At 41.8% G+C, this 27,282-nt stretch overlaps 1 protein-coding gene across 45 annotated transcripts in view; it reads right to left on the reverse strand.

Moving 5' to 3' along the window:
* Nrxn3 (neurexin 3) overlaps positions 1-27,282 on the reverse strand; it is a 1,541,537-nt gene that overhangs the window by 1,416,789 nt on the left and 97,466 nt on the right. For 36 of the 45 annotated variants that reach the window (XM_063240988.1, XM_063240958.1, XM_063240957.1 and 33 more), the window contains 2 exons: positions 22,061-22,078; positions 5,492-5,521 (listed from right to left, as the gene is read on the reverse strand). The exons of the other annotated variants lie outside the window; for them this stretch is intronic. In XM_063240988.1, the coding sequence (XP_063097058.1) occupies positions 5,492-5,521; positions 22,061-22,078 (48 nt within the window). The remainder of the gene's footprint in view (positions 1-5,491; positions 5,522-22,060; positions 22,079-27,282) is intronic. 45 annotated transcript variants of the gene reach the window in all.

Below are 27,282 nucleotides of genomic sequence, written 5' to 3' on the forward strand. Positions count from 1 at the left end.
TAAACACCCTACTTGGTTTTGTAGATTTGACTTCATGGTTCTTTGCATGGTTCTTTACTATGGGTTTACTGTTTTAGGAGACTGGAGGACTGGCAAAGGCAATGATAAATAAAGAGTAGGCTACAGTGTCATAAAACATACAGCAGGAAGGGTCTTTGGACAATTACACCATGAGAAGCCATGAAAAGCTTTTGGGCAGATGAGCTGTATGATCCAATTTACTTTTAAGTTTATTTCATTTTCACTTTTAACAAAATGATTGATAGCAGAGTAAGAAGGATTAGAGATTTTTCAAGTCCCTTCCACATACAACACAGTAGGATAGACACAGCTGGACACTTTTAACAGTTAAATATATTTGACTTTAACATACCTGCACACCTGGTTGAGAAGAATGGCCCAATTCACAATAAAACTTGTTAAAGAGAAACGTGGAGGAAGAGCTCAAGGATAGCATCAGGTAGGTAATGAGTTCTATATGATTTCAGTGGTCATAAAACTTAAGAGAGGTAGAACTATAAAAGGGGAGAGAAACAGAACAAGCAAAGCCAGTAGACAAGTGAAGTCAGTAAGATTACTTGGTATCCCCTTTGTTCAGAGCAGCAATTAACATCTAAGATGAACAAGGGAAGAAGATTAAAGGGAAACAGGGTCACATCAGGGAAGGCTTTGCAGTGAGTAGCTAATCCTATAGCCCACTGAGGGATAGCTGAGTTCACACAGTTCTCAGTTACAGGAAAGACTAAAAGACAAGAGCTATATGAGGAGGCTAATTAGGGTAGGACACTGAACTACTAAGTACCAGCCAGGAACCAGAGCAGGGTGCTGACTGTAGAATGGAAAAGACATTCTGGAGAATCTCAACAAGCTGTCAACTGACTGCCTGGGATAACAAGACAATTTCTGGGTGTCCAGCCTTGGTCATAAGGACAATGTCCAACCATAGGAATAGGGACATCAGAAAAGGAAGCTGGTTGGTAGACATATGGTACAAAGGCTGGCTTTGGACATACTGAGGTGACAAGACTAGGTGACATTTATATGACATGTATTACAATAAATGCAAGATGGCAGGCTGGAAGTGAAGACTGATCAATACCCAGGAGGTAGCTAGGAGGCAAATACACAGAGGCCGTTCTCGGAGTCAAGGGAGGCAGTGTAAGAGCAGTGGCCAGGAGCTCAGATTCTGAGTTTGATTCCCACTTACCAGTCATATGCCTTAAGTTATTTAACTCTCTGAGCCTGTTATCCAAGTTGTAGTAGGTATGACAAGGCATACAGAGCACCTAGCATGATACCTGTGTCACATGGAGCCCGCCATAAAAACTAGCAGCTACTCATCATGGGAGCAGCAGTGACCCAGAGAAAGAAAGATACTTTTGTAAAAAATCTAAAAACTCTAACACCTAATTTAAGAGATACTATCAGAAATTCCAGAAAAATGAGAGATAGTCATGCTCATTCTAATGCATTGTAGACGCCAATAGAGGGAAGGACAAGAGACAGTGTTGTGGACTTCAGAAAGGTTAGTCCTGGGCAGAGTGTTGGCTTTGCATCTCAGGAGATCACTGGTAGCCTGTACACCCAGAGATACCCCTCTAATCATTATTCACTCCCTGTCTCCCACTCACTTCCTTCTCAAAGATCAAAACTCAGCAATGGAGTAAGAAAGGGTTCCCTGTGGCACATTTTTGAGAATGAACCCCTCTGGGACTAGCATAAAAGCAACAGGCAAACAACCACCCCCAAAATGGAAGGGACTGAACTGCATCCATACATAACTTTGTTAAAATCCAGAAAGCATTAAACTCAAATGAGAGAGATGACCAACTCGCAGCATTTTTAATAACTTATCAACCCTTCCTTGGAGAATTAAGGAGGAATTGGGGAACAGTGGATGCAGATACATATTTTATAATTTATCAGTTAACCTCTCCCTTCACTCCCACACAGCTAATCCAACTTGAGCTGGTGAGCCAGCTTCTCCAGGCTGGCGTCCCTGACAGCTTTGATTAGGAATGGATGAGTGAGCTGTGCTCCCCAAAGGTGTGAAACAAGGGAAGACATGTCAGAGAGCTGGAGCAAACCCGCCGGCCCAGCGCCTTTCCTTTTCCCTGTCCACCTGGCAAAAGGCTGACTTTGTACGTTAAAATCCTGAATTACCTCTTTCCTCTTTCTCCTTACAGTGACAGGCATTTTTATCTCTAGATTCTTCCACACACACCCAGTCCCACCCTTCTTAGCCTATTAACCCTACTCAAAAAATTCCATCTCCTAGATATATAGCACTGAAAAAAAAAACATAGAGGAGAAAAAAAGAGGAATATTGCCCAAATTCTATATTAAATAAAAGTGCAGGCAATGCACCAATCCTCTCCCCTTCCTCTAATATCATGCTTCCTTCACTGCTACTCCTCCAAATTCAGTTACCCCAAATAACACCAATGAGGGTACATTGCTCCCACCTCCCCTGATCCTGCAAAACACTTTGCTGAGAGGACATCTTAGAATACTCGGTACCGAAGTAAAATACATTTTTTTCTGTGCTGTATGACCACTTCCAGAGTCCCTGTTCCTACTAGAAACAGTCTGACATCAAGCACAAGGCTCACATTGTACCCAGAAAGAGTTGAGTCAACCCTGAGCCATCCCCAAATAGCAAACACAAAGTACATTGACAAGACATGATCGTCATGACTTCTTTTTCCACTGTTATTAAACAGATTAAGTTCTAATCTGGACTGTATCCATCAGAATCCACATTTCCCCTGGCATACATGAATAATTGGGAAGGCAGACTGATAGTTATACTGATAAAAATAAAGTGATCTCTACCTTTACTTCTACCTACAGAAATGAAGAAGATCCAGTTAAGGAGAGGAAGCATGGTGTCCACCATGGAGGCGATGAGAGAAAGCGAGAGAGAGGAGAGGAACATCAGCACACTGTGGACACACAAAGACATGGCACACATAACAACCCATGACAGCAAGAGCAGCAGCACAGCAACCTAAAGAAGGCATCACAAAAGGAGCACGTTGCAGGGAACTCAAGCAGGCAGGGTGACCAGCTGGGAGCATCCCTTCCCCTGAGTGTGAGCTCCATTCGATTGTCATCTTTTCCACCCCACCCTTGGAAACATGACACAGGAGGCATGCAAATCACAGCACAGCCACATGGATATGAAACTGCATGCACTTAACCAATCTAGCAAAGTTAGGGAAAGTCCTCAAGCAGCTAGGCTCTGATAGTTTCCAAAATCAGTGTGGGCTGTGAGGACCGAGAGTGTAATAGACACGATTCAATGGGGCACACAACGTTCATAAATATTTCCACACATATTTACAGACATCAGCAACAAATTCTGAAGATTCAGTGGGAACCAGACAGAGGCTCCCCTCTAGTTATGTGAGGAAATAAAGAGAAGGCAGAAAGAAGGGCATTGGTTTTTTAGATAATCATCTAAAATACAAAAATGAACAAAACGGTAGGAAATGGAAAAAAATGAGAGGAAGAGTAATGCGGTCAAAGTGTTGTTTTAAAAAGATTAAATCACAAGTAGCAAATTAAAATTTTAGTGGCACTGGTCACCCAGAAGAATTCTGCATCCTTTCTTGAAGACCTCTCTAAAGTGAAATTCATAAAATCCATGTTTATCATCATCTCTTTCTCTCTCCAAAAGACACCAACTTATTCCCCTGGGGTTTGGTTGTGCCCAAATCTTCTACAAAGGTACATTTAAAGGTAGAGTACAGTGCAAAATACAGGGTATCCAAAGGTTTTTCATGCCAACATTGGAATGTAACCTTCCTGTGCTGCATCAGCATACCCGAAAATAAGCTAAATCAAGATGAAGGAAGTCCTCAGTATGTCTCATCTGCCACACTCTACACTATGACAACAGCCATCTTAAGTACATAGTAATCTGACACACTGTAAAAGCTGGGGAAACTCCTGAGAGGCAGCTGTGAGCATAAGATTGGAGAACATAGAAGGTCCTGTGATCACGACTTCAAGGACCTGCTTTTCCTAGTATAACTTGTCATCAAAGTTGGGTCATCAATTTCCAGCAATTCATAGGGCTCATTTCTTCCATCCTCATAAAGAAGTGCTTAATTCTCAAAACTCAGACACTAAGTCATCAGACATGTACCCTACTCACACTCCATTTATAGCTACTTGTTTCTGGCACCTGCTTCTCTCACTCACCTATAAGAACAGAGAGGGTTCATCCCAGCCTCTTCCAGAGCCCCGTCTAACACTAGTGAACTCACCTGACCCTCCCCTTCTGCTCTTCTTAACCTGCCTTATCGATTCTGGCTGCTCTCAACTGCTCATCCTCACAGCTACCTGGATGCCATACCCAATCTTCTTTTAGCCCTGAGGGCTTTTTTGATCTGATCACACTTCTCTATACAGCAAAACTCTCTGGTGGATCTAATACAATGGAACAGGAAAATAGTGTTGCCTACTCTTCCCAAGATAAAGGAAAACAGAAATATTTGGAAGTGCTCCCTCTTTACTCTTTTTTTTTTTTTTTGATCCTCCAAAAGAGATACTAGGTCCCATGTATATTTTGAAAAGAAACAGATAAGAAAAATAAAAGTAGGTCTTTTTGTTGATGGGGCAAGGCAGATACACAGATCTTATAACCATCCCAAAGCTCCAAAGAAACAAAGTAGTTAAAATTGAACAGTGAAGGAAAAGCTTAAGTAGGCTCAGTTCTCAAAATCCTGATTTGGGCTGATAATGTGGAAAATTTTTATTTAGGAGAAAAAGGCTTCATTCATAGCCCACCCCATGCTTAGCTGAGCTGAATTTCCTGCACAGTTCATTCCCTGAATATTTGAATATTTTAGGTTGCAGATGCTGAATTCACAGATCTTTATATGCAGCTTTCTTCAGGGTGTATAATGAGTTAGAATCCTGCCATGAGGACATTAGCATCTTCTTTCGGTGATTTTTGCTTTTATATGAAACTGAAAACAGTTAAATCTCCAAGGGCTTCCTTTGACCGGGGGATGCAAAATGTCATTAAGATGGGTAATGGAATGGAGGGGAAGACAAAAAGCAAACCTTTACCCAGAGTGAAATTCAGGGAGAAGCCCAGATCCTACAGCCCAACCTGGGGCCTGAGGAGGAGCAGGAGGAAGTTAACCGCCTGGTTGCTCTGAAATTAGCTTCATTCACCCCCATTATCGACGCGTCATGCCTTGTTTCATGCTTCCCTCTTGGAGGCCGCCCAGCAGGGCCAGCACCTGGTATGACAAATGGTGGTGGAGAATGGAGAAGCTAAGGGGAGGAGCGGGTGGATCACTAGGATGCATCAGGCAAGGTGCCCCCATAGCAGGGCAACCCTGCTGCCAGCCTGGCCCACACCAGGAAGGACAGGCAATGGGTGGCCTGCCAGCAACGAGGCTCCGAGAGACCAGCCAGAGGCACAAAGGCAAGCAGCTTGGGCAGCGGCAGGGCACAAATGCAAGGCACCTACCTTGTTCACTCATCATGAGGTGGGACAGGCCTTGAGAGAGAGAGAAGGGAGGAGGAGGAGGAGGAGGAGGAGAAAAGAAAGAAGACAAAGTTAAAATCCCAAATGCAGTGCAATCGTCTCTTAATTGTTTTGAGTAGAAGCAGGTGTGGCAGGGGCCCACGCACAGACCACAAGCTCATAGCATGCACCAAACCCTCAGACCGTGATTTTTGCTGAACTGCCCTGGGCCTAACAAGGAGAGATAATTCGTTTGGTTTTTGTTTGTATGTTGTTTGTTTTCTGGTTTTTTTTGTTTTGTTTTGTTTTGGTTTGGTTTTTTTTTTTGGTATTTGGTTTTTTCTAAATCCTTATTTTTGCAATTGGTAAAATTTATGATAGATATATTTAGTATTTAGAGTAAGTCTCTGAGAAGAAGACTTTAATGCCAAACAAAGTAGGTTTCTTTCTTTCTTTCGTTCAAATTACAGTATTTGAAATAGTAATAAATGGTCACTGTAAAAAAAAAAAAAAAAAAAAAAAACACCTGGGAAAATTGAGAAGGGAAAAATTCCAATCAGTTGTAATCCCAGCATCCAGAGATTATCCTCAACCTTTTTTCCTAGATACAGCATTGTTTTCTACATAATGTAAATCCCACTGCACATATCAAATAAGTTCTTGCTTGCATAAGTTGCTCAGACAACCTAAAACCATCTCTCTTACCCCTCTCTCCACTTCCGTTTCCTACAAAGTCTGCCATGCTTCATCAGGGAGCCCCAGTCCAGATCTGACTGAGTTAAAAAAAAGATCCACAAAGCCAAATTAAGGAAAATAAGATAATCTCTAGCTATGTTCTTCTGGAATGTGACTAAAGCTATTAAGAGTTCCTTATTTCAAGGGAAGTAGAAGTTCTGGTAAGTTTGTTAAAAGTAAGGATTTCCAACAGTAACCAGTGATGAGTTATTTGCTCTTGCTTCATCATCATCATCATATTATTGTTGTTGCTGTTATATTTGTTCTTGTATTGCTTCTATTATCTATTTTAAAAAATCTAGATCACCCCGGGGAATCTTTACACAGCATTTTTTGAAGATACATGCGGATTATTAAAGGAGAAAAAGCTCTAAGGTATGGAAAACTAAATGTTTATGGAGATTACTAGAGATTTAGAAAAGTAATCAGAGGCAAAATATAGGTCAAGTAGCTGACTTTTAAAAGATCAGTGATATATTAAATACATAGATATGTGTGCCGTAGATATCATGGAGTCCTTTTTAAATGAATTTCATTAAACCACCATCATGTTTTAAATGTAAAATCCTAGCATTCATTGCTCTAGGTCTAGGATTAATTCTCATTAGAGAACAGAATCATGCCAAAGTGAGTCATCCTCAAGATTTGTTTTATTCTAAAAGTTAATTTGGGGTCTTTCTTGGTTTGGAGGGAGTGGGATAGTGGAAGAGAAAAAAGGTTTTAGATCTAGCTAAGAGAAAACTTCACAAAAATAACTATTCTTCAAATGCCTGATATTTCTGGAGCAAGGGATGTGGGGCAGGCAGGTGAGGTATGTGGGGGAGAACAGACATAAGAATTCAGTAAACAATCATTCACTAGGGCATCATGGGTATTAAAATATGAGAGTAAGGAAAAGCCAAAAAGATACCTAAAGATGAAATAGGGAGTGCAGGGTGGGGTGGGGGAGACATTTAATTTCATACCTGAGATTAAAGGTACTAGGCAGCTACAGGAAAGTCCACCATGCTATAAATACTTCTCTAAGTTACAACTGAAAGGCAAGGACACCTGATGGTAAGGGGTAGGCAGTTCATTGAGAAAGTCCTGGAGTTGGGCTTCAGGTTCTGTATTTCCCAAAGTATATTTCCCTGGTGACATGTGTCCCAGAGGACACTTGCTGTAAAGGAAGGTGCTAGGCCCCACCCCAGACAGAAAAAGTCAGAATCTTAGAGGAGTTGCTCAAGATCTGAATTTTAAATAAATTGCCCAAGTGATTCCCAAACTCACTGAAACTTGAGAGCTCCCCCTTTAGAATGGCACATAAATCAAGTTCAGGTAAATTAAATTTTGTGATAAATGCACTGAGAGGAACTGGATATTTAATGGAACCCTGCAGTGGATCCTTTTGTGAAGGGAAGAAGCCTTTTAAAATGCAAATATCCCACCACTTGTGTTTTTAAAATTCAAATATGTCCTTATCAGGTTTTATTAAACTACATATGTAGTTATAGTGTTGCCACTCAAGTAAAATGTTATCTTCTGCTATCTTCTTCAGCTTGTAAAACCTTACGTTGAGGTGTTGAGGTATTAAGCCAAAAATGCAGATCCTGGATCTTAATGTCAAAACTTTGGTTCTGCAAGCACTTAAGCAAAAAACAGACATGAGTAAGTACAGGAAACGGCATGAGGAGGGGAGGAGCTGTGTGACTATAATATTGTTTGAGTTTTATTTTGCTTTATGTGAAGGAAATTTCATTCCACTTTTAAAAGCTTTCGTGTCAGCATCTTTTCTTCTGCAAACCTATTCTTACAGCTTTTAGAATTAAGAATTGAATATTATGAAATCCTGTTTCTCTTCCTATCTCAAAACACTTCTATTTGGTGCTATGAATCTGAGGTCTCCAATAGTGAAGAAAAGAACTAACAACCAATCAAGCAAATGAATTAACCACCAACTATATGTGAAGGCTGAGCAAGGCAGAGGAGATACAAGTTCTCTTGGAGCTTTGAGCTCAACTAAGCAGGAGTTCATGTATTTATATTTACATAAACATATGTAAGGCGTATACACTGGTACCTGGCCATGAAGCATGGGGTTAAAATTAAAGCTCCAATGCTCAGGATCCTGTTGGACCTCACTATATTGTACATATTCATTGGCTGCTGATCTGTATCCTTTATAATAAACTGGTATTTGTAAGAAAAAAAAAAAAGATTAAGGGCTTCTGAGCTGGGTTTGCATTCCATCTCTGCTTCTTTCTAGTTTATAGCCCTAGGAAATTTGCTAAACTGCTCTGAACTTTGATTTTCCTGGCTATAAAATTTGGATAATGATGTCTACTTCATCCACTGTTTTGAGGATTTAATTAATTAATATATGTAAATCTGGGCCTGTATAGAGCTGGGTAAGAGCACTAAAAAATTATTACTTATATTATGCTATGAAGATGTTTCAATGTGTCAGGCAATAGATATTATAGTGCCCAACACAAAGTAAGTAGATTCCCAGAACATATTTGATGATTGCATGAAGAATAAATGTCAAATAATGAATTTAGACAATGAGGCCATTAAGGATTAAGAAGAGGATTCTAAGTGCTCAGATAAAGTTTCTGGAGGCCAGGGAGGTTTTAAACAGGTCTTGGAAGATAGTGGGCATTCTAGGAGGTACCATCAATTCCCAAGACCACAAAGTTCATTTGTAAAACTTTCCTGTTCAACTTTTCTAAAACAACTAGGGCTCTACCAGGCACATGGTAGATATTCAATATCAAGTAATACAGATATAGGCATTAATATATATAAACAGCCATATCCGGAAGAAGTGAAAGATTATGTAAGGACCAGAGTTTGGAGCCATTGAGTTTCAAGGCTAAGGAAATTAGACTTGATCATGCAACTGACGGAAAATACTGAGGGTTCATGAGCAAGAGAATGACCAGAGGCAACGCTGTTCAGAAAGACTGCTTTGCAATAGTGTGGGCAGGAAGGATTAGAGGGAAAGAGATGAAGGCAGAAAGATCAGTCATAGGCAAAAGGGCCAAATGAACATCATAGCAGTGAGAAGGGCTTTCACCAGGCTTTGATGATGGATGAGATGCTTTAGGGGAGGGGCTTATGAGAGACAGGGGAAGCAATGTAATAAGAGGTGGAATGGGATAAGGAGATGGATTTCAAGAAAGAATAATCAGTTCTGTTTTAGGCATGATGAGTTGAAAACAAAGAAGACTTTCCCAAGCAAAAATTTCCAGTGTGCATTTAACATTATAAAACTATGGTCTAAAAGACAGCCAGGATGAATGTAAGAATTTATCGCATTTACTTCATGGAAAAGAAGATAAATACTCATGTAAACCAATGAAGCCTCAAAGGAAAGGAGCTGTAACTCTGAGTTGTGGCTGGGAAGGATAAAAGAGTACTGAGATATCATGGAGATTTTTCTCAAGCATTTTTGCATTAGAACATTTTTTTATTTTTTAACATTAAAATATTTTTAAATGACAAAAAAGAAAATGGAAATATATGACTTTCTAACATAAATTACAGGAAATAATGGTCAAAAATTCTTGGAATTTAGAAGGACATAATTAGAGACAAAAGTAGAATCTATCCTGGATATATGTCTGTTGTTGAAGAGAAAGGAATAAAAATGAAAATGGACCTTCTAAAAGTTCATGGGCCAACATCCATGTATACCAGGGCCCCCACCAGCCCACATGGCCAGCCCCATGACTACTACCCTGACTGGGATTGAAGTTCAGCATTTGTTCTGGGACTGATGGCCTAGCACTGATTTAAAAAAATAAGGCATAAACTGCACCAGGGACTCATAGAAGTAAAGGAAAAGAATCTGATCATGGGCTCTGGATTTGAGCAGATCCTCAACTAGGACCCAGAAGTTATCCCCCAAAAAGTTTACTTAAGACTAGATGGGGTCTGATGGTCTTTTCCTAGGCAGGAAATTAAGAATTGCCAACATAGAATTCTTTTAGAACTACAATGTCTTTCTGAAAATAATTATGATGATGATGATGATGATGTGATGATGATGATGATGATGATGAAGAGAAAGAGAAAGAGGAAAGGGAAGAGGAAGAAAGAAAAGAAAAAGGAGGAAGGAGGAAGTGGAGGAGGAGGACAAGGAGGAGGATGAAGAGAAGGAGGATAAAGGGAATGAAGGGGAGGAGGAAGAGAAGAAAACAGAAGAAGAAGAGGAAGAAGAAGAAAAGGAGGAGAAGGAACAGGGAGGGAGGGGGAAGGAGAGGAAGACAATGCAAGGATGAGGATGAAGAAAGTACCTGAAGTGTCTACTTTCTGATGTCACATTGACAAAGTACTACCCAAATTGATCCTGACAATTCTGCACCCTAACAGTGTAACCAATATTTTTGATCATTCTTCTTGCCTTTTTAGGGCTATATTCCACCCTTCCTGTGCCTGTTTGTGATTCTCAGAATGCAGTCAGGAACAAGATGAGAAAAGAATCACCAGTGGATAAGATCTGCAAAGCTGAAATTGCCTTAGAACAGACTGCAAATCATATGTAAAATATATGCAAAATGTACGTATGGCTCTCTAAACTATGTTACACCCTTCAGGAAAATCCCCATGGAGATAGCTACTTTTGCAGCTCAGGAAAATGGAAATGGCTATGAAAGCAAAGTCATTTGTAAGCAGCTGTGGCCATCATGAAGCCTGTCATGAGAATGAGTAATACAGAGAACAGGAACCATTTACTGAAACAAGCAAGAGGAAGATGCAGTGTTCAGGAAGCAGGCCAGGAGTTGATGCTCTCCATCATCTAAGCCAATACCACCGCCCTCCAACCTGTGATCTCCTACCCACCTCAGATGATTTTCAATCTAGCCTTCCTTCACCCTAGCTGAGAAATTGGAAAAAGTATTTCATGGAAGAAAACAATGGAGATTCAAAGGAAAAATGTTATCTCTGCCTTTCATTTAATTCACTTTTAGGGTAAGTTTTATCCCAGTTTTTTAAAAATCCGCATATATCATCTCTTTTTTCCATACCAAAGTGGGGAAATTTAAATGTCACTAATCGCTGCAAGTGCTAACAGTGAATTCTTACAAAGCCACAAGGACTTTTTAAATGAATAATTCCATAAAACAGGAAGGTGATGGAGACATTTACCTGGTGTTTCTGGAAAAACTAAGGAGATGTAAAGATGGGAGGGGGGAGAAGTCGACAGGATCCTGTCTGCAGAATGGTCAGGAATGAAGGAGAGAAGGGCAATCTCACGTTTGGATTTACTTCTTAAGGAAGGAAACAGCTTAATGTGTATTTCTTGAAAACCTCAAATTTTCCATTTCTTGGTTATTCTTTGGATTATTAAACTAGTTCCCTTTTTAAAATGCAGATCTAGACAAAGCACACTCAGCCTCTTTACATATTGGAATTACCCTTTTGGAAATACCATTAGGACAGCGAAAGTAAAGCTTTCTCCTCAAAGACAGGGGTGCAGTGTAGGGACTTCTAAACAGAGCAGGGAAAGGACTGCAGCCTGAAGAAGTCTGTGGGCAACCACAGAGATTGAAGAGAAGATTCTTAAACAGAAGGGCAAAGGCCTGAAGTAAACTTCTACCCAGGGCTTCATACTTGCTAGGCAAGTGGCCTACCACAGAGGTATATGCCCAGAATTTTCCCCCTGACCAGCCCAAACTACATCATTGTTGTGGAATATACCTTCCTTTTTCTATCAGGGGCTCACTAATTGCTGCAAGTGCTAAGCACCTTAGAGCAGAGCAGAGGCCTGTCCCATAATCAATGCTTTGGCTGATTCAAACAACATTCATAGCAGAGATGTTGTGATATCTTGCAGGTCAGAGGAGTTGCTAATTTGTAGCTACTTAGAAAAGGGCTCAAAAAGGGTGGGAACTGGCAAAAAAATAAAATTTAACTTTAAAGGAAGAAAGTAAAAAAGAACTTTAGCACAATTCTCTACCCCAGTGTCACCCAGAAAAATGCTCAATAATCCTTCCTTAGTACCATAAAACAGGGACTTTGGTTCAGAGTATGGTACCCTATACTAATAGGACCATAACCCAGGAGAGGTATGTCCAAAAAAGAGAAAACCAACTATAAGGAGCCCAAAAGCATGTCACATGCAGGATGGCTGAAGGAACCTCTATGTTCAGCCCAAATAAGAAGGGTCTAAGCAGGGACACGGTACTGCTGGCAAGCATTTAAGAAGCTTCAGATGCAAATAAAGGTACAATCACATTTGGCAAGCGCTGAGGGTGGAATAAGAGGGGAAGTTTACCTGAAGCAATATCAAAGATGAGAGTCCACATGGGGTTTTAAACGATAGCTACCAAAAAGTCCTTCAAACTTTAAAATTCTTTGTCTCTATGAATCCAAAGAGGGAAAGCAATATATTGGACAGAACCATATGAAATTTCTAATATTTGACTGATCTTGACCTGGTTCAAACTAATATATTAAGAGTGCTACCCATGGTCAGAATGGTAGGCTTCAACAATAGCTCATCCTATATAGCTCAGCCCCACAAAGACACAACCAGTCATACAACAGCAAGGATGTGAAAGAGAGAGAGAGAGAAAGAGAGAGACACAAAGGAAGACTTTAGCTTTTCTGCAATCTGGAAACAGTACTGAGGATGAGTTGAATAGTTAGACTCAGATGATAATGATCTCCAGAGACGAAAGAAGACAGCATGCTGGTGCTTCTCCAAGATAGGGACCAGTCAGTCCCTGGGTTTTTCTCTTCCATGATAAAGCTATGTTCAGTCTTCACCATCTGACTCTATAGGACATAACTATTATACCCACTCATTGTGTCTGTATACTAACTCTGTTCTTATAAGATGGTGGCTGGTCTGAATAGAAAATGTTACTTTCAGTCATATCCATGAATCACCTATACTTTCTGCATGGTGTAATCCTATGGTAAAGGAAAGGAGGTTTTCAGCATTTTGCCAGTTGATTCTATCTCAGGCAGAAGGGAGAAGGAATGGTGAGACTTCCTCACAAGTGAATGCTATGGGTGGATAGAGAGTAAGTAAGGCAGTCAGACCTATGGTTCTTAGGGTTAGATGATAAGCAATGACGTTTAGAAAAGACTCATCCCAAAGGACAGATAGTCCTTGCTTTCTTACTGTCATGAAGTTCTCTAAAAATGTCCTCCATTCATGAATAACATCAATCTAGAAGGAAGAGCTGTACTACATGAAAGAATTCTACCCAAATAGAGCATAGTGTGCTAGATTTAACAATATCATATTTAAGTCAAAAAACATTTGTACAAGTGAAGGAAGAGGAAAGAAATGGTTTAGCAGCAATACACATAAAACAGTGAAGGTTTCCATTGAATTTAAGTTCAATTTAATACTATAGTAATTTTTTAAAAACTAAGGTGTTTGGTACTGCCATTAGTAGATGTAGAGTCCAGAGAAAGGAATGGAATTGATCTCAATTAAGCCCACAATACTGCATGTGGTGTGGGCATCCTTCTTTGAAAAGGATACAGGGGGTTAAGAACCTCATTTTTCAGAGGACAATGATCTGGATGAAAGAACTTAAAACCTTTAGATGAGAATGCCCAAAGAAACTAGAGATGTTTTAGCTTCTAGAAAAGAAAATCCTTAAAGACAAAAGCCTTGTCTTCAAACACAGGGAATGTAATTAGATCTATTCTGTGTGTCTCCAAGGGCAAAAAGCCACACAGGTGGTGAAAGCTATAGCCACCCAGGATAAGAAAGAGCTCTCAAACATTTGGTGTTGGAATAGACAGAAAGGCTGAAGACGAAATGAGAATCTCATTGCCAAATGGAGCTCAAGCCAAGACTGAATAAACTCTTAAGAGAGGGACTCAAATGTTAGGTGCACACGGAGCCTTGACAGTCCATTGGGTCCCTTCCATCCCTAAAATGTGGATCCTAGCCAAAGTCTGTAAGCACATACAATGTTACAGGAGGTGGGGATACAAGGATAGACAGGTCTTTGTTCTCAAAGAGGAGAACACTCTCTACTCTTCAAGATTCCATGGTGCACTTGAAGGGGATAGTTGGCTCTCATGAGTGGGGGTGATGGCTCTGCAAGCCCTACAAGCAAAATGCCATTAGAACACAGACAAAGGATCATCCCATTTTCCTTTCTACCTTCCACACTCCCTTAATGTCCAAGAGATATAAAATGGTGCTAAGAGGGAAGCTTCATGTTCCTTCACCTTCTAGATCACTTACTTAGAAGAGTGACTCTCAAACTTTGGGCAAATCAGAGTCACTTGTGGATACGTGCCTTCTCTAATGAGCCTGGATCGCCTTTACTACCAATCCAGGTGATTTTGATGTTTATCAGAGTTTGCAGACACTATTTCAGAACCCAAATCTGCATTCAAACTTCAGCTCTGCCTCTTACTGTAATCATTTTTTTTTAGCAAATTAACTTTTCTGTGCTCTTTCCCACAAAATATGTCTCTCATCTGTAAATTGTCACCTCAGCATCACTGTGGCAATCACATCAAACCACACAGGCAAAACATTTGGCATATCCCCTGGCTCATAGGAAAAGGCTTGGTATTGTAATCACCGGTATTTAGGAGACTGATCTGTCTAGGGTCCTTCTCTGTCCTCTCTTTAGCTCTTGCCAACACCATTTCTCTAATAAGTTGGCAGCACTAGCAGAACCCTGCCCATTGCATTTTCAGATGGCTCCCTATGGGGTCACAGTCAGCTCCACAAAGTGACCCACTGTCCCGGACTCTCCTTTGTGTCCCATGTCCCCACCCTTCCTGAAGGGGCCCAGCAAATGACTAGTTTAATCCATGTCCTTACTAGATTTCCCTTCATAGGCTGGTCTGCAGACCGGGAAGAACTCCAGTGCCACCACACACAAGCTGAGTTACACTTAGCTGAGTTACACAGAGGTTCGAGAGCCTCATTTCCCCTTCCACACAAGGAAAGACTTGATATATAATAGGTTCTCAATGGTGTCCTCAATGGCATTTTGAGCAGCAAAAATCTTTGAATAAGATATTCACATATATCAGAAAGCATTCATTGTTCTTTGCTACTAAAGGAAGCATCCTCTCATTGAATCAAAAAATAAATACCTGCATATATTTAGTGGGCTCGGAGGGCAGAGAACATGGAAACTACAGAATAGCATCAATGATTTTTCCAGTTTTAACTCTGACATTGCTCTCTGAAACTGGGAAATGATGTGGCCATAACCAACAACCTAATGGGTCTGCCTTTCTAAGACAATAAGGAGGGGATTTTTAAAGGCTCTAGAAAAAGTACCAGGCTCAGTGAACTACTTCCTTTAGGTAGCCAAAGCTGGAGGCAGGCCAGGAAGCAGTTCCTTACTCACACTTACTTAAGAACAGCTACGGGAGCCAACGGGGTCCTCCTGGGACCCAGCCAGGCAACTGGCTAGAAGCTGAGCGCTGTCAACCCTGCTGAGGTCCCCCTTCCAATCCAATCACACACAGTGGAGGTGGGTTTCCCAGCAGCCTGTACTCCTCCCTGGGAAGAGCCCAAGACAGGCACTGAAAAAATATTGGTTGAGTTCCCTTCTGGATCAAGGTAAAACCCAATAAAAAGCAGAATTTTAGAGGAATGTGAGACAAAACAGCAGAGACCTAAGCATTATTTATTCATTCAACAAGTATTTACTTTGTCATGGTATTATGTGTATTGAGATTGTTCTAGATGGAGGAGGCATGGTAGTGAACAGAAGTACGCCTGTGTGGGGTGCATACTCTGAGGCAGAACTCCTGCAGCAATGTTTCCAGAACCAGAGAGACCACCACGTTGACTGAGTGGTACCAGTGGATACTAATCAAACCTGAGCCTCCATTTGTTCATGGGGGAGATAGACCTTAAAGCAAAATCTGTTTCCTCAGGAATGTCAAAAGAATTAAATAATTCATGTAAAACTTAATGTTTCAGTGTCTGGCTCAAAATATAAGTTCAATACATGTCAACTGTTTTTCCTAATAAGAAAATAAGAGAAAAAGCAAGTGTGGCTCTTGTCCAAAAAAATAGTAAAGAAGTCACAAAACGTATCATAGCCCTACAGGAGTTAGGAACTGTAAATCTTGGTAATGGAAAGACAGTCGTCTGGGTTGCTGTTCCCCAAGGTGTCTCAGGAAGAAAATCTTATTATGGACTCTCAGAACAGAAGGAGCTTGAAAGGTCATCTGATTCAGATCCTTCACATTAAAAGAATCCTGTTGTCCAAAGAGGTTACATGACTTGACCAAGGGCACACAGCTCCTAGAAAAAGTGGCAGAACCAGACTTGAATCTGGATGTTGAAATCTATATCATATCTGTTTTGATCCTGAGCAAATAATACAGTATCTTGAAGCCTGGGGTTCTTTAACAGTGAAGAAATAGGCACCCAGCACATGATGGGTCATCTATAGTACCAGTCCCCTCTTACTGGGATTCCAAGACTCCACTTGAGAGCAATTGCCAGGATCTAAGCTTGAAGGATCTCTTAGGTGGAAGCATAAAGGTCAGAACCAAGGGAGAAAATATGGGTCTATCAGAGAACAGCAGATATGTTTAGAGAGTTCCTGCCCTGCAACATTGAGACATGCTTCTGGACAACTAGGGAGTCCAAGACACACTGAAAAGGGGATGAGCTTTGTTAAAACCTTTCAAAGTGTTTTCCTCCACAACAGTGATGGCAAACCTGAGAGCATTTATTGATACAAATAGCCAGTTGTGGTACACATGCCATAGGTTTGCCACCTCTGCTCTATAAAATAGAACACATGTTGAAAGGATAAAATGAGATGGCTTACAATAAGAGCTATGTTATACTTACTATGTGCCAGGCACTGTTCTCAAGACTGCATGCATGAGATCACCTAATCTTCTAAGCAGCCCACGAGGTATAGACTCTTGTCATGCCTACCTTACAGAGAGAGAAAGTAGGACCCAAAAAGGTAAAGTAACTGGCACAGGTTACATAGCTGTGGTGGAGCCGAGAAGTCAATGCAAGCAGCTGGCTCGGAGTCTGGCACTATAACCCAGGGGTGGCAAATTTTGCTTTGCCTCTCAAAAGAAGCCACAAATAATGTAGAAAGGAGTGAGTATGGCTGGGTTCTGACAAAAGCTTTATGAACATGAAAATCCAAACTTCATAAAATAATTGTAATATCAGCCACTGATTGTTCACAATCACTTAAAAAATGTAGAATCTCCTCTTAGTTCATGAGCAATACAAAACCAGGCAGTGAGCTGGATTTTGTCCTCAAATCCTAGTTTGTCCACCTTTCTTTATCCTACATTACCTTGGTGTGCTCATGAAATGTAATAAATCATTACAGAAAAAAATGCCCAGACAGTGACATGCACTAACTAGGTGGCCAGGTACTGCTCATTCTTACCATTCCGTAGTCTAGGTCTCCTTGCTCTCCCTGCTAACCTGTGAGCTGGATCCAGTAGGTGTCTCCTGCTGTAGGAAGCCAGGTAAACTGCCACTTCCCTGTACAGACAGACCTTCTGGCCCCAGAGGGAGAAGAGAATGGAAATCCCCAGGCCAGTGTGTCTCAAACATCAACCTGCTTACACTTTCAGGCTCTACAGACAGAACCAATTCTGATTCTGTAGATCCAGGTGGGGCTTGCACTTCTGCTTTTCTAACAAAGTCCCTGTGATGCTGTCGGTTCTGTGGTCACCCCTGGAGCGACGAGCTGCTGTGGCACTCATTCATGTCCACAGACACATGCCAGACTCCTAAGTGCTGCTTCCTGCCTTCAGGAACAGCATCCCTTGGGCTGGACTGAGTGACTCCCTGGAAATAGAGCAGGGCTCAGGGCAGCCCTGAAATGATTCACACTTAACAGAAAGACAAGGAGGGGCAGAGGTCAAGAGCAGACAGAGAAAGGCTCACACAAAGGCATCAGTTCCTTCTTACCACAGCACACCAGCCTTCTCTGGGGCCCTGCAGACAGCGTGCCCCCCCCCCCCAACTCCGTGCCTGCCAGGGCTTTGATGGACCGAAGCAAGAGGCCTATTTCCTCATCTGGCCTCAGCATAACTAGGGCACTTTCACAAGGTCACAGTTATTCATTTAAATTCCAGCTCTAATCAGCAGGCAGAGCCTGAGAAATTATCCATTCTGAAGAGAGAGGCTGTCAGGGAGACCACAAACAGCCCTCCTGCAGGAGAGTCACTGGGGGATGGGAGTAGAGCGATGGTCTCACAGCCATAGCCCCAGGCTGTCCAGCCTCCTGGACCCTTCCCTTATCTGTCCCTCTTTCTAGCCTCCAGAAGGTTTCCTTTCCCCTTGGCAGATACGTCTAGACAACCAGAAGTAGGGAAAGGGAGGAGGAGGGCAGGGGTGGGACTGCTCACTGCTGCCCCAAAAGCAGCCCAGGAAGATCAATGACAAATCCCAATGGACAAAATCATAGGATCAGTCTCTTGACAGAGGTCCCTTCAGGCCACACATGGATTATTTGGCCTTGGAGATGTCCCTTCCCTTCTTTGGGCCTCAGTTTCTTTCTTTGAAAAGTTTGCACTCCTCAGACAGGATACCCATTAACCTCTGATACAGTCACTCTTTCTTTTCACTAAAGATGCCTGAGGCTCTACCGGGGTCACACATACACAAAGAGACAGGAATGCAGACACAAATAAGACCTGAGGTTGGACTTCAGCACTGCCGAGGAATGGCAGGGTTTAGAGCCCAGACTTTGGTGGCACACAAACCTAAGATCCTGGTCTCCTCACTACAACAGGTGATCACAGGCAGGTTTTGGAAGCTCCTTGAGGCTCCTTTCTCATCAGTGTGGGCACTGTAACAGCTCCTGCAGGTCAGCAGGTCACACCTGCTGGTCTGCACTTGTACTTTTCTGAACCTTTTTCCTTGAGACTGGGAAGAGGGCTGTGAACACTTCCAAGTCCCCAGCCTGTTTCCAGAACCCTGGGAAAGGCGCTACTCCCCAGCCCCATCTTAGACTGCATTTTACAGGAGGGTTACTTTCAACCAATCTCTTCAGCATGTAAAATCCATCAATTAATCAATTATCCCTTTATAGTCTTCCAGTGGCCCCTACATAAACAGTTACATTAGCTCATAAAATCCCCAATTTGTCTTCTTGAGGGGAAGGAAAAAAACATCTGAGAACCACTAACGGCTTCTTGTGTCAGAGTCTCAGTGCTGCTGGCTCCAGATTGCCTAGCCAGGGCTTCAGAAAGATGAAGGGAAGCCCCTGACCTTGGCCAAGGCCAGCCTCCTGCCATTCCCAGGCCACAGAGCAAGGGTACGAATGAGAGATTTTTCTCAGGCTCAGGAACAACAAAAAAGTAGGGGGTTAGAGGAGTGACAGGGCTGGCGATCAGCCCCAGACCCTTCAAGGGTGGAGTGAAGGGCTTAAGGTTTCATATTAGTCTGAGATCCCCTCTAGGTCCTGCTACTCCATAGCTGACTGACTGTATAACATTGCTTAACCTCTCTGGGTCTCCAGTTCTTCCACAATAAAACAAGGCTTGGGCCACCACATCAGAGAGATACTAAGAAAATAAAATAAGCTTCTGGCATGACACTGGACTGGTACTGTGGTATATACAGGAGAGCATTACAGTTACCATGATCTGAAGCATGGTCACCCATACAGTCCTAAATATATAGAAAGTGTATCATCTACCCCATCATTCTCTTCCACCCAGACCAATATTGTACCTCTGTGAGATTTGGGAAACAGTGCAAGCCTCAGGTCCAAGGCTGTCCCACAGGCAAAGGATACATTTCAGTCCCATGCATCCTAGCAGGGAGACCCTCTAAAGGCACCACATGCCCCCCTCTGAGTGGTGACTCCAGGTCACATCTCTGCTGCAGACCAGGAGAGGAGAGAATAAGCCAACTGGTCCTTTGACAAACAAAACTGGAGATGTGGCGCTATTCCCTCCTCCTTGTGGTACTCAGCAAATACTCTTCCAAAACAGAGTACTTTTCTGGATGCTCTCAACAAATAAGAAACTTCTAGTTCATTTTCTTCTATTCTTCTCTACAGTATTCTTTTAATCAATTAAGTTTATTGGTACATTTAAGGTATACATAGTGATCACATTAATCATATGGAATTTGTATCTGTATATGCTATATCTTGATTCTTTTTTCCCCATTTCCCTCTCTTTAACCCTTCTTCCCCACCTTATATTTACAAAAACTTTGTTTTACTTTTTACTCATCACCTGATATAATACATATTAATACATACACACCTATAATAAGTATATGCGTGTGTATATATCTATGTGTATGTGTGTGCTTGTGTATCTGTATGTATGTGTGTTTAAAACATTTATATTTTTTTAATTCACTGCCTGCCTCTGTCTAGAATAAAATGTAAATGAAGGCAGAGATTCTCTTAAGTTTTGTTCACTGTTTTTCCCCAGTATCTTTACATAAATATTTTTTAGTGAGGTGATTAAATTAAAATATTATAAAATAGGAAGAAGGAAGTTAATAGTATCTTCCTATGAACTGCTGTTCTATTCTTTGGTTCAAATACCAGTTTAAATATTAATTATTTTTAAAGATGGAAGATAGGCAGAAGAAAAAACAGAGAGACCCTCTATGTTAGATAGGGACGACTGTATCATTCTCTTAAATTACATAACATACCAGACAGGACAATGATCAGAAGCACCCTACTTAAGTCTGGTTGATTATTTTAGATATTCAAAAACAATATGACAAATTAGGAAAGAGGATTGCTAGTAAAAATATTATACACCTGTAAGCAAAAATAAATGAATATACAAGGTCCTTAGTCATTCAGTTTTCAATGATGGAGCCCAGAACTTACCAATGCAGCATGTTTATAGTGACGAAGCCCTAAGCCCAAATGCCAGTTCTACCACTGATGTGTTGTATGTTCTTGGGCCTTAAATTTTCTGCCATTAAAATGGTTATGATAATACCCTTTTTTTGCTTACATTTCCCCATTCATTTTACATTGATGCTGTAAGAATTAAATGTCTAAAGGACTAAGTAAAAAAGCATGTGAAAATATCTAAAATGATGCTCCCTTTCTACTTGGTAGGGTTGATTATCCTTAATTCAAAGTTTTGGCCAGTTTAATATAGTCTCCATGCCATTCTAAATCATCTGACACATCTTATCTATACATACCTGCATCATCTCAGATTATTCTATGTATATGTGTATACATAAGTACAAATATACACACACAGAATTGTTAAAATTAAGACTCTAGATGAGTGTGCATTTTAAAGATAGAAATGTACACTTTATCATAAAGATGATTCTTCTTTTCTACTGATAAAAACCCATCCAATAAAACCATTTTTTTTACAGTGACCATGTACATTTTACATAAGGAAAAAATGATACTGTTAATTTTATTATGGAGAAAAATGACATTTCTGTTTTTTTAAATGACGTTTCATAGAATAAAAAGAAAGAAACCTTCAGTTACCCACATCACATCTGCCATGTTAAGTATGTCATATCTTCAATTTTCAATCACATGAACCTATGGAAGATAAATAGATCTATGGAAGACAAGGAAAAATGTTTATTAAAAGTGAAGAATCTAAGAGCACATTTTAAAGTATTTTCAGTAATACTGATTTTATATTTCCTTGATTCACCCAAAATATTAATGAAAAGGAAATGATTTCATTAGCCAAGGAACCATATTCTTTACTTTTGAAATGGTTCCTCAAAACCAATATAAATATAAGCTTAAAGCATTTCTTCTTCTAAACCTAAATCAGTAAAAATGTAACTGATACTTAGATTTTCAGGAAAAGGGGGTCAGAATCAAACCATGCACAATCCAGCAGAGGAGAAATTCCCACAGCAGCTGTGCAAACACCAAGACTCACCTGGACCTTGACTGACATCTGTGGCAGCATTTTCAAGGAAAAGGAAAGGGATGGGAGAGAGAAGGGGAGAGAAAGGAAGAAGTGTTAGCAGCACACACACACAGTGCCATGTGCCCTTGCATGACTATCTCGTTCATGCAAGCCCCAAAGGTGCTCAGCTTCTGAGCACTCAGTTTTGCCTTCACCCAAAAACCCCCCATGCAAGCTGAGGAGCCAAGCTCCCTTTTCACTGTGCATGTAGCAGAGAGGCAAGTTCCCATCTGTCCGGAAAGACATCATCCTGGAATCAGATAGGGCTCCAAAGAGCCAAAGCAAACTGGAATCCTGCAAGAATATTGGTTAAAATATTCTGGATTATTTCTGCACACCAATACCCAAGCAAATCCTCCTCCTCTCCAGACACCAAACAGTGGGCATGAAGTCAAACAGGTTTCCCAGCAAAGAGAAAAATGAATAAACTACTCCCTTGAGGAAAAAGAGAAAAAGGTGTGAGAATTAAAAGTAAGTTGCAGGAATTTTCAGCACATAGGACTGAAAGACAGAAGATCACAAAACATTTACATTTCCCTTCCTCTCCAGTATTGCCAATGACCGTTCTTCATCACAGACGGCAGCATGCGCGTGAGACTGCAGGTAAGTAAAGCATCCACCATACAAACTGAAGTTCTGCCTCCCTGCTAAATTTTTCTTCTTGCCTTTTTCCCCATCATTAATGATAACACTTGCTATTTGAAATCACTTTTAACAACTACAAATAAACATTCATCCTCCGAGAGGCTGACATTTGAATTGTCAATGAACTTTTAAAACATGAAGACCAGTTCAGTCCTACCCACCTCCAATGTGAAATAGAATCATGATAAGAAAGCAAAGACCAGCCCATCCAAGACCTTGCTAAAGACCCAGATCCAGCCTGATGGCAGTTACTAAGTAGAGAAGAGGAGCAAGAGGCTGTTTCAGGAAGCACTGACCATTCAGACAATCCTAAGTGGACTCTCTTAAAAGAATCAAGTGGTGGATCTGGGATGGCCACTGACATTGATTATCTAGTTTATTATTTTTCATTACTATGGAGAGTATAAGAGGTTCAGAGACTTTCCCAAGGTCACCCAGCTGGGTTAGAAACAGCCTAAAAATGATCCTAGATCTCTTAGATCCCATTCAGTTCCACACTTGCTCAACTGAAGCCTATGGTCCACCAAGGACATACAGGGCCAGTTCAGTTTGTAGATTCTAGGGAACATCCAGAAGCCATGGGGAAGCTGGGTAAGTTTCCCAGCTGCCTGATGTGCAGTCGTGATTTATCCTTTATGTCTTTAGTTTTTTGCCTTCACAATGTAGGTAATGTGCTCAATGCCAATAATGAAACATCTGAAGTCAGATTTGTAAAGCTCCAGACAGTCCTTAGGGTTCTTGCCCAAAGAAAATCCAGGCTCTGAGCAGATTGAGCTCTGTCCCAGCATCTGCGAGGGTCACACTCAGAGCAACAACTGAGAGTTTGCCACACCCTGTCTTCCTTAGCTATACAGTATCTGCTCAAAGAGTCAGGTAGAGAAGCTCTGAATCACTCCTCAGCCACAGCCCCTTTCAAGTTTTTTGGTCAGTTAGATTTAGGGGTGGAGTGGCAGAAGGGAGGGAAAAGAAGAGAAATAGCAGAGCTGGGAAGGAAAACATGCAGCATAAATAACTAGGCAGGGCCATTAATGGTGACTGATAGATTGCCCAGAATAGTGGTCATTAAAAAACCCTTTAATTAAACAAAATCTCAAACTATTTACATGTGGTGTTCTGTGGTGGGAATGTCAAGCTGTTGCCTCTACAAACATGCATTTTGAGGGCACCAAGACTCAGGGAGACAGGATCCCTTGGAACCCCAAAGTTTTTAGGCATTGGTGAGTTGCCCATTTTGGTACTGTGGTTGTGATGCTAAACTTAGACAAACAGGTATGAGTTCAGATCCCAGCTAGCTCTGTGGCCTTGGGCCTATCACTGATTCTAAGTCTTTTTTCCTCAGCTATAAAATGGGAATAAAAAGAGAGTCTCCTTCATGGGGGAGTTATGAGAATTAAGTGAGATTAAATGCTTAGAAAGCACTTAGCACAAGGCAAACACTGCATAAACGTTAGCAGCTCTGATTGTTATCATTTTGAATTATCACATTCAGAAGTACCAAAAATATTGACCAGATGGCTCCCTGGAAACACCAAGAGACCACAGGAATCAAGCCGAGGATTTGGGTTCAACTCTTCTACTTATGAATGGGGATGAGTGTTCCAGTGCTCCCCTCCGCCATCTACAGTGTGTGTTTGGGGAATGGAAGAGCTAAGGAGTTTGGAGGGACCAGGGTCAAAACAAATTCACACTTCTTTTCTTTTGTTTTCAGTCCTCAAGCCATAAGTAGGCACAGTTCTAATCCTATGCTTCAAAATACCACATCTGTTCACATCACAGAGGGGAGGCAACACGACTCAGAAAACCCCTTTTATTGGGGATCCAGGGCAGAGCTCAGTTCCTGACTGTGGCAGTTGGGAGCATTATTCCAAGTTTAGGAATAGAGACACAGTATTACCTGGCCCCTGTCCCAAGAAGCAGGGAGTGACCTGGTTTCTAGACTCAGTTCTGACAAAAATGAAATGGCAATGGTGCAGGGGGAGGCGCCGCTGGTGAAGAGCGGGGATAAAAAACTGGGCAGTGTCCATCTGCCCACCTGCCACGTTGTCTCTCCAGCATCCTGTTCTCTTCCTGTAAGAACCCCAGCTGCCGTCCAAGGAACCTGTTCCCTATCCTTAATGCATGTGGCTGGTAGAGGTGACCTCTACTCCCACCTTAGCTCCAAGGACAATCATGTGATGCAAGCTAGGTCACAGAAATACTCTATCTCCTGGACCCCAAGCACAGATATATGAGGCAAGCCCACCCAGTCAGTCTTCCCAGTGAATTTTAGTAGAATCACCAGAAAAAGAGGTGCTCCCTTCTTTCCGGGGCTGCCGGATTCTATCTTTGTTAACATACGTTGGAACCCACCAGAGAAGGAGGCAAACACAGAAGCAGTCAGGGTTACTTAGTCCAGTGACAGCACACTTGGAGCCAAATCCCAGCTCTGCCCTCTGTCCACAGGCAACTGCCTCTGCTTCTCTGAGCCTCAATCTTCTTGTGTGTAAATGAAGAGCTGAAAAGTATCTATCTCGGGGAGCTGTAACATTGGAGGTAATCTAGTCACCATTCAATACTTATTGACTGAGTACCAGTTATAGGCCAGACCTTGATTTACATTGAAGACATAAGCAATGACTGATGCAGATGATACTCTTAGGTATTAATGGAAGATACTAACAATAAGGGCATAGCTATACAGCATCAAATAGTGATTAGTGCTGGGAAGATAGGAGAAGCAGGATCAGTGGCAGCAGAGGGCCTCTGTCTTAGTTACTTTTTACTCATTGTTGAGACAAAATACCTGATGCCCAAAGTTAGGAAAGAAAAGGTTTATTTCTCCAAGTTCTTGGAGGTTTCAGTCCATACTCAATTGGCTCCAAAGCAGGGTGGCATGGCAGGCTCACAGTTCATGGCAGCCACAAACTGCAAGGTGTATATAGGAAACAGAGAGAGACACACCTTCTTCCTGCTGACACATGGTATCCTGGCTCCACCCCTCGGCAGGTGAAACACTCACACCACCAATCCAAGCGCTAGACAAGGAACCAATCACAAGTGCTAGATTTGGTCGAGTCCATAATTGCATGAGGCTTGGGGGCCACTGACATAAACCGTGTCAGTCCCCTTGCAAGAAAGACAGTCAAAGAGTCACTCTGGGAGGCAGTAACATTTAAGCTGATATGTGAGGAAGGCGAGTCTTATATATACCTACAAAGACTGCTCAGGCAGGAGAACAGCATGGGCAGACACTGGCTCAGCTATTTCTGCTAGCACAGGAGGGTCCCCACAGCCCAGTACCTTCCTCTTCCAGTTCTGTTAGTCACACATTTTGGCAGGCAACAAGTGTTCAAGATACACATACTCAGGGGAAAACTAATTCTGATGAAAACTATCCTTGTGAGTCCCTTCCTTTAGAATAACTCCAACCAGGAAGGATGTCGTATGGACAAGAAAAGAAAGATTTCAAGCCCACCACTGCCCTTTACCCACTCTCTTTAGCATCACAACCAGGTGAGAAGTAAATCAGGGCATTTCCACCTCCACTCAGTACCCATAGACACTCACTGTATATTCAATAATCAGCCATAAATGCTTACCCTCAGCAGAGTTATTTTCAAGTCCAAGTTCAAACAAAACAATTTCCTGCAGGTTGGGGGACCCAGTTCTCAATTACTGCACTTGCCACACAAGCTCAGCCAGGGGAGCCCTCTCACTTCACCATGCAATTCAACTAGATCATCTCTAGAGGCAAGATCCCCCCACCCTTCACTTCAATGCCCCTCACATCCCTAGAGATATTTGGGAAGCCTGGGGAGGGCTGTACTGCCAGCCTCCTGGAGGACAGTCCCCGTCAAACCTTTGGGGACCCCACCTGGTGAACTCTGCCTTGAGTCTGACCTATTTTCTAAAAGAGAAAATAGAATATAGATTTAAATGCAGTGGAGCTCTGGAAAACTACAGGGCCAGCAGCGTGAGAAAATAAACCAGCAGGAGGTAGCTGAGGAAATGCTGGCACCCGTAAGATGCCACCTCTCCTAGATCAATCTCATCCAGGTGTCAGCAGCCTTTTCTTCTGTGATTTGCCCCCTCTTTCTGTTGACTAAGAAAACTGACGGAGCCCAGTGCCACTGGACATACACACAGCCCAGCCCAGCTGTAAAACAGAGACATCCACAGGCAGAGGGAGCACAGGGGATGCAAGTCTCGGAAATGGGTGCTGTAAGGAAAGCTGCGGCTGAGCCCAGGTCTGGCTTCCTTGCTGCATGGCCCCAAAAGGGTTTTTGGTGGCTTTTTATAAAACTTGTGTCCTCTTATACATGAAGGTAATTAAACACTGACTGAGCTTTCTGTATGCTAAGCTCTACTCAGAGAATCTCAACAACAACCCTATGAAGTAGGAGCTATTATTATACCCATTTTACAGAACAGGAAATTGAGGTACAGAAAACTTAGGTAATTGGCCAAAAAATTATACAGTCTGTAGAGGCAGAGCCTGAATTCTAGAAATCTGGCTATGAATTCATCTCTGTTACTCTGCTGTCAGCATCATCCCAAGGAGAGCACAG

The sequence above is a fragment of the Cavia porcellus genome, unplaced genomic scaffold (assembly GCF_034190915.1).
Source record: "Cavia porcellus strain 051 isolate PalLab524CR breed Dunkin Hartley unplaced genomic scaffold, mCavPor4.1 scaffold_31, whole genome shotgun sequence".
Lineage (NCBI taxonomy): Eukaryota > Metazoa > Chordata > Mammalia > Rodentia > Caviidae > Cavia > Cavia porcellus.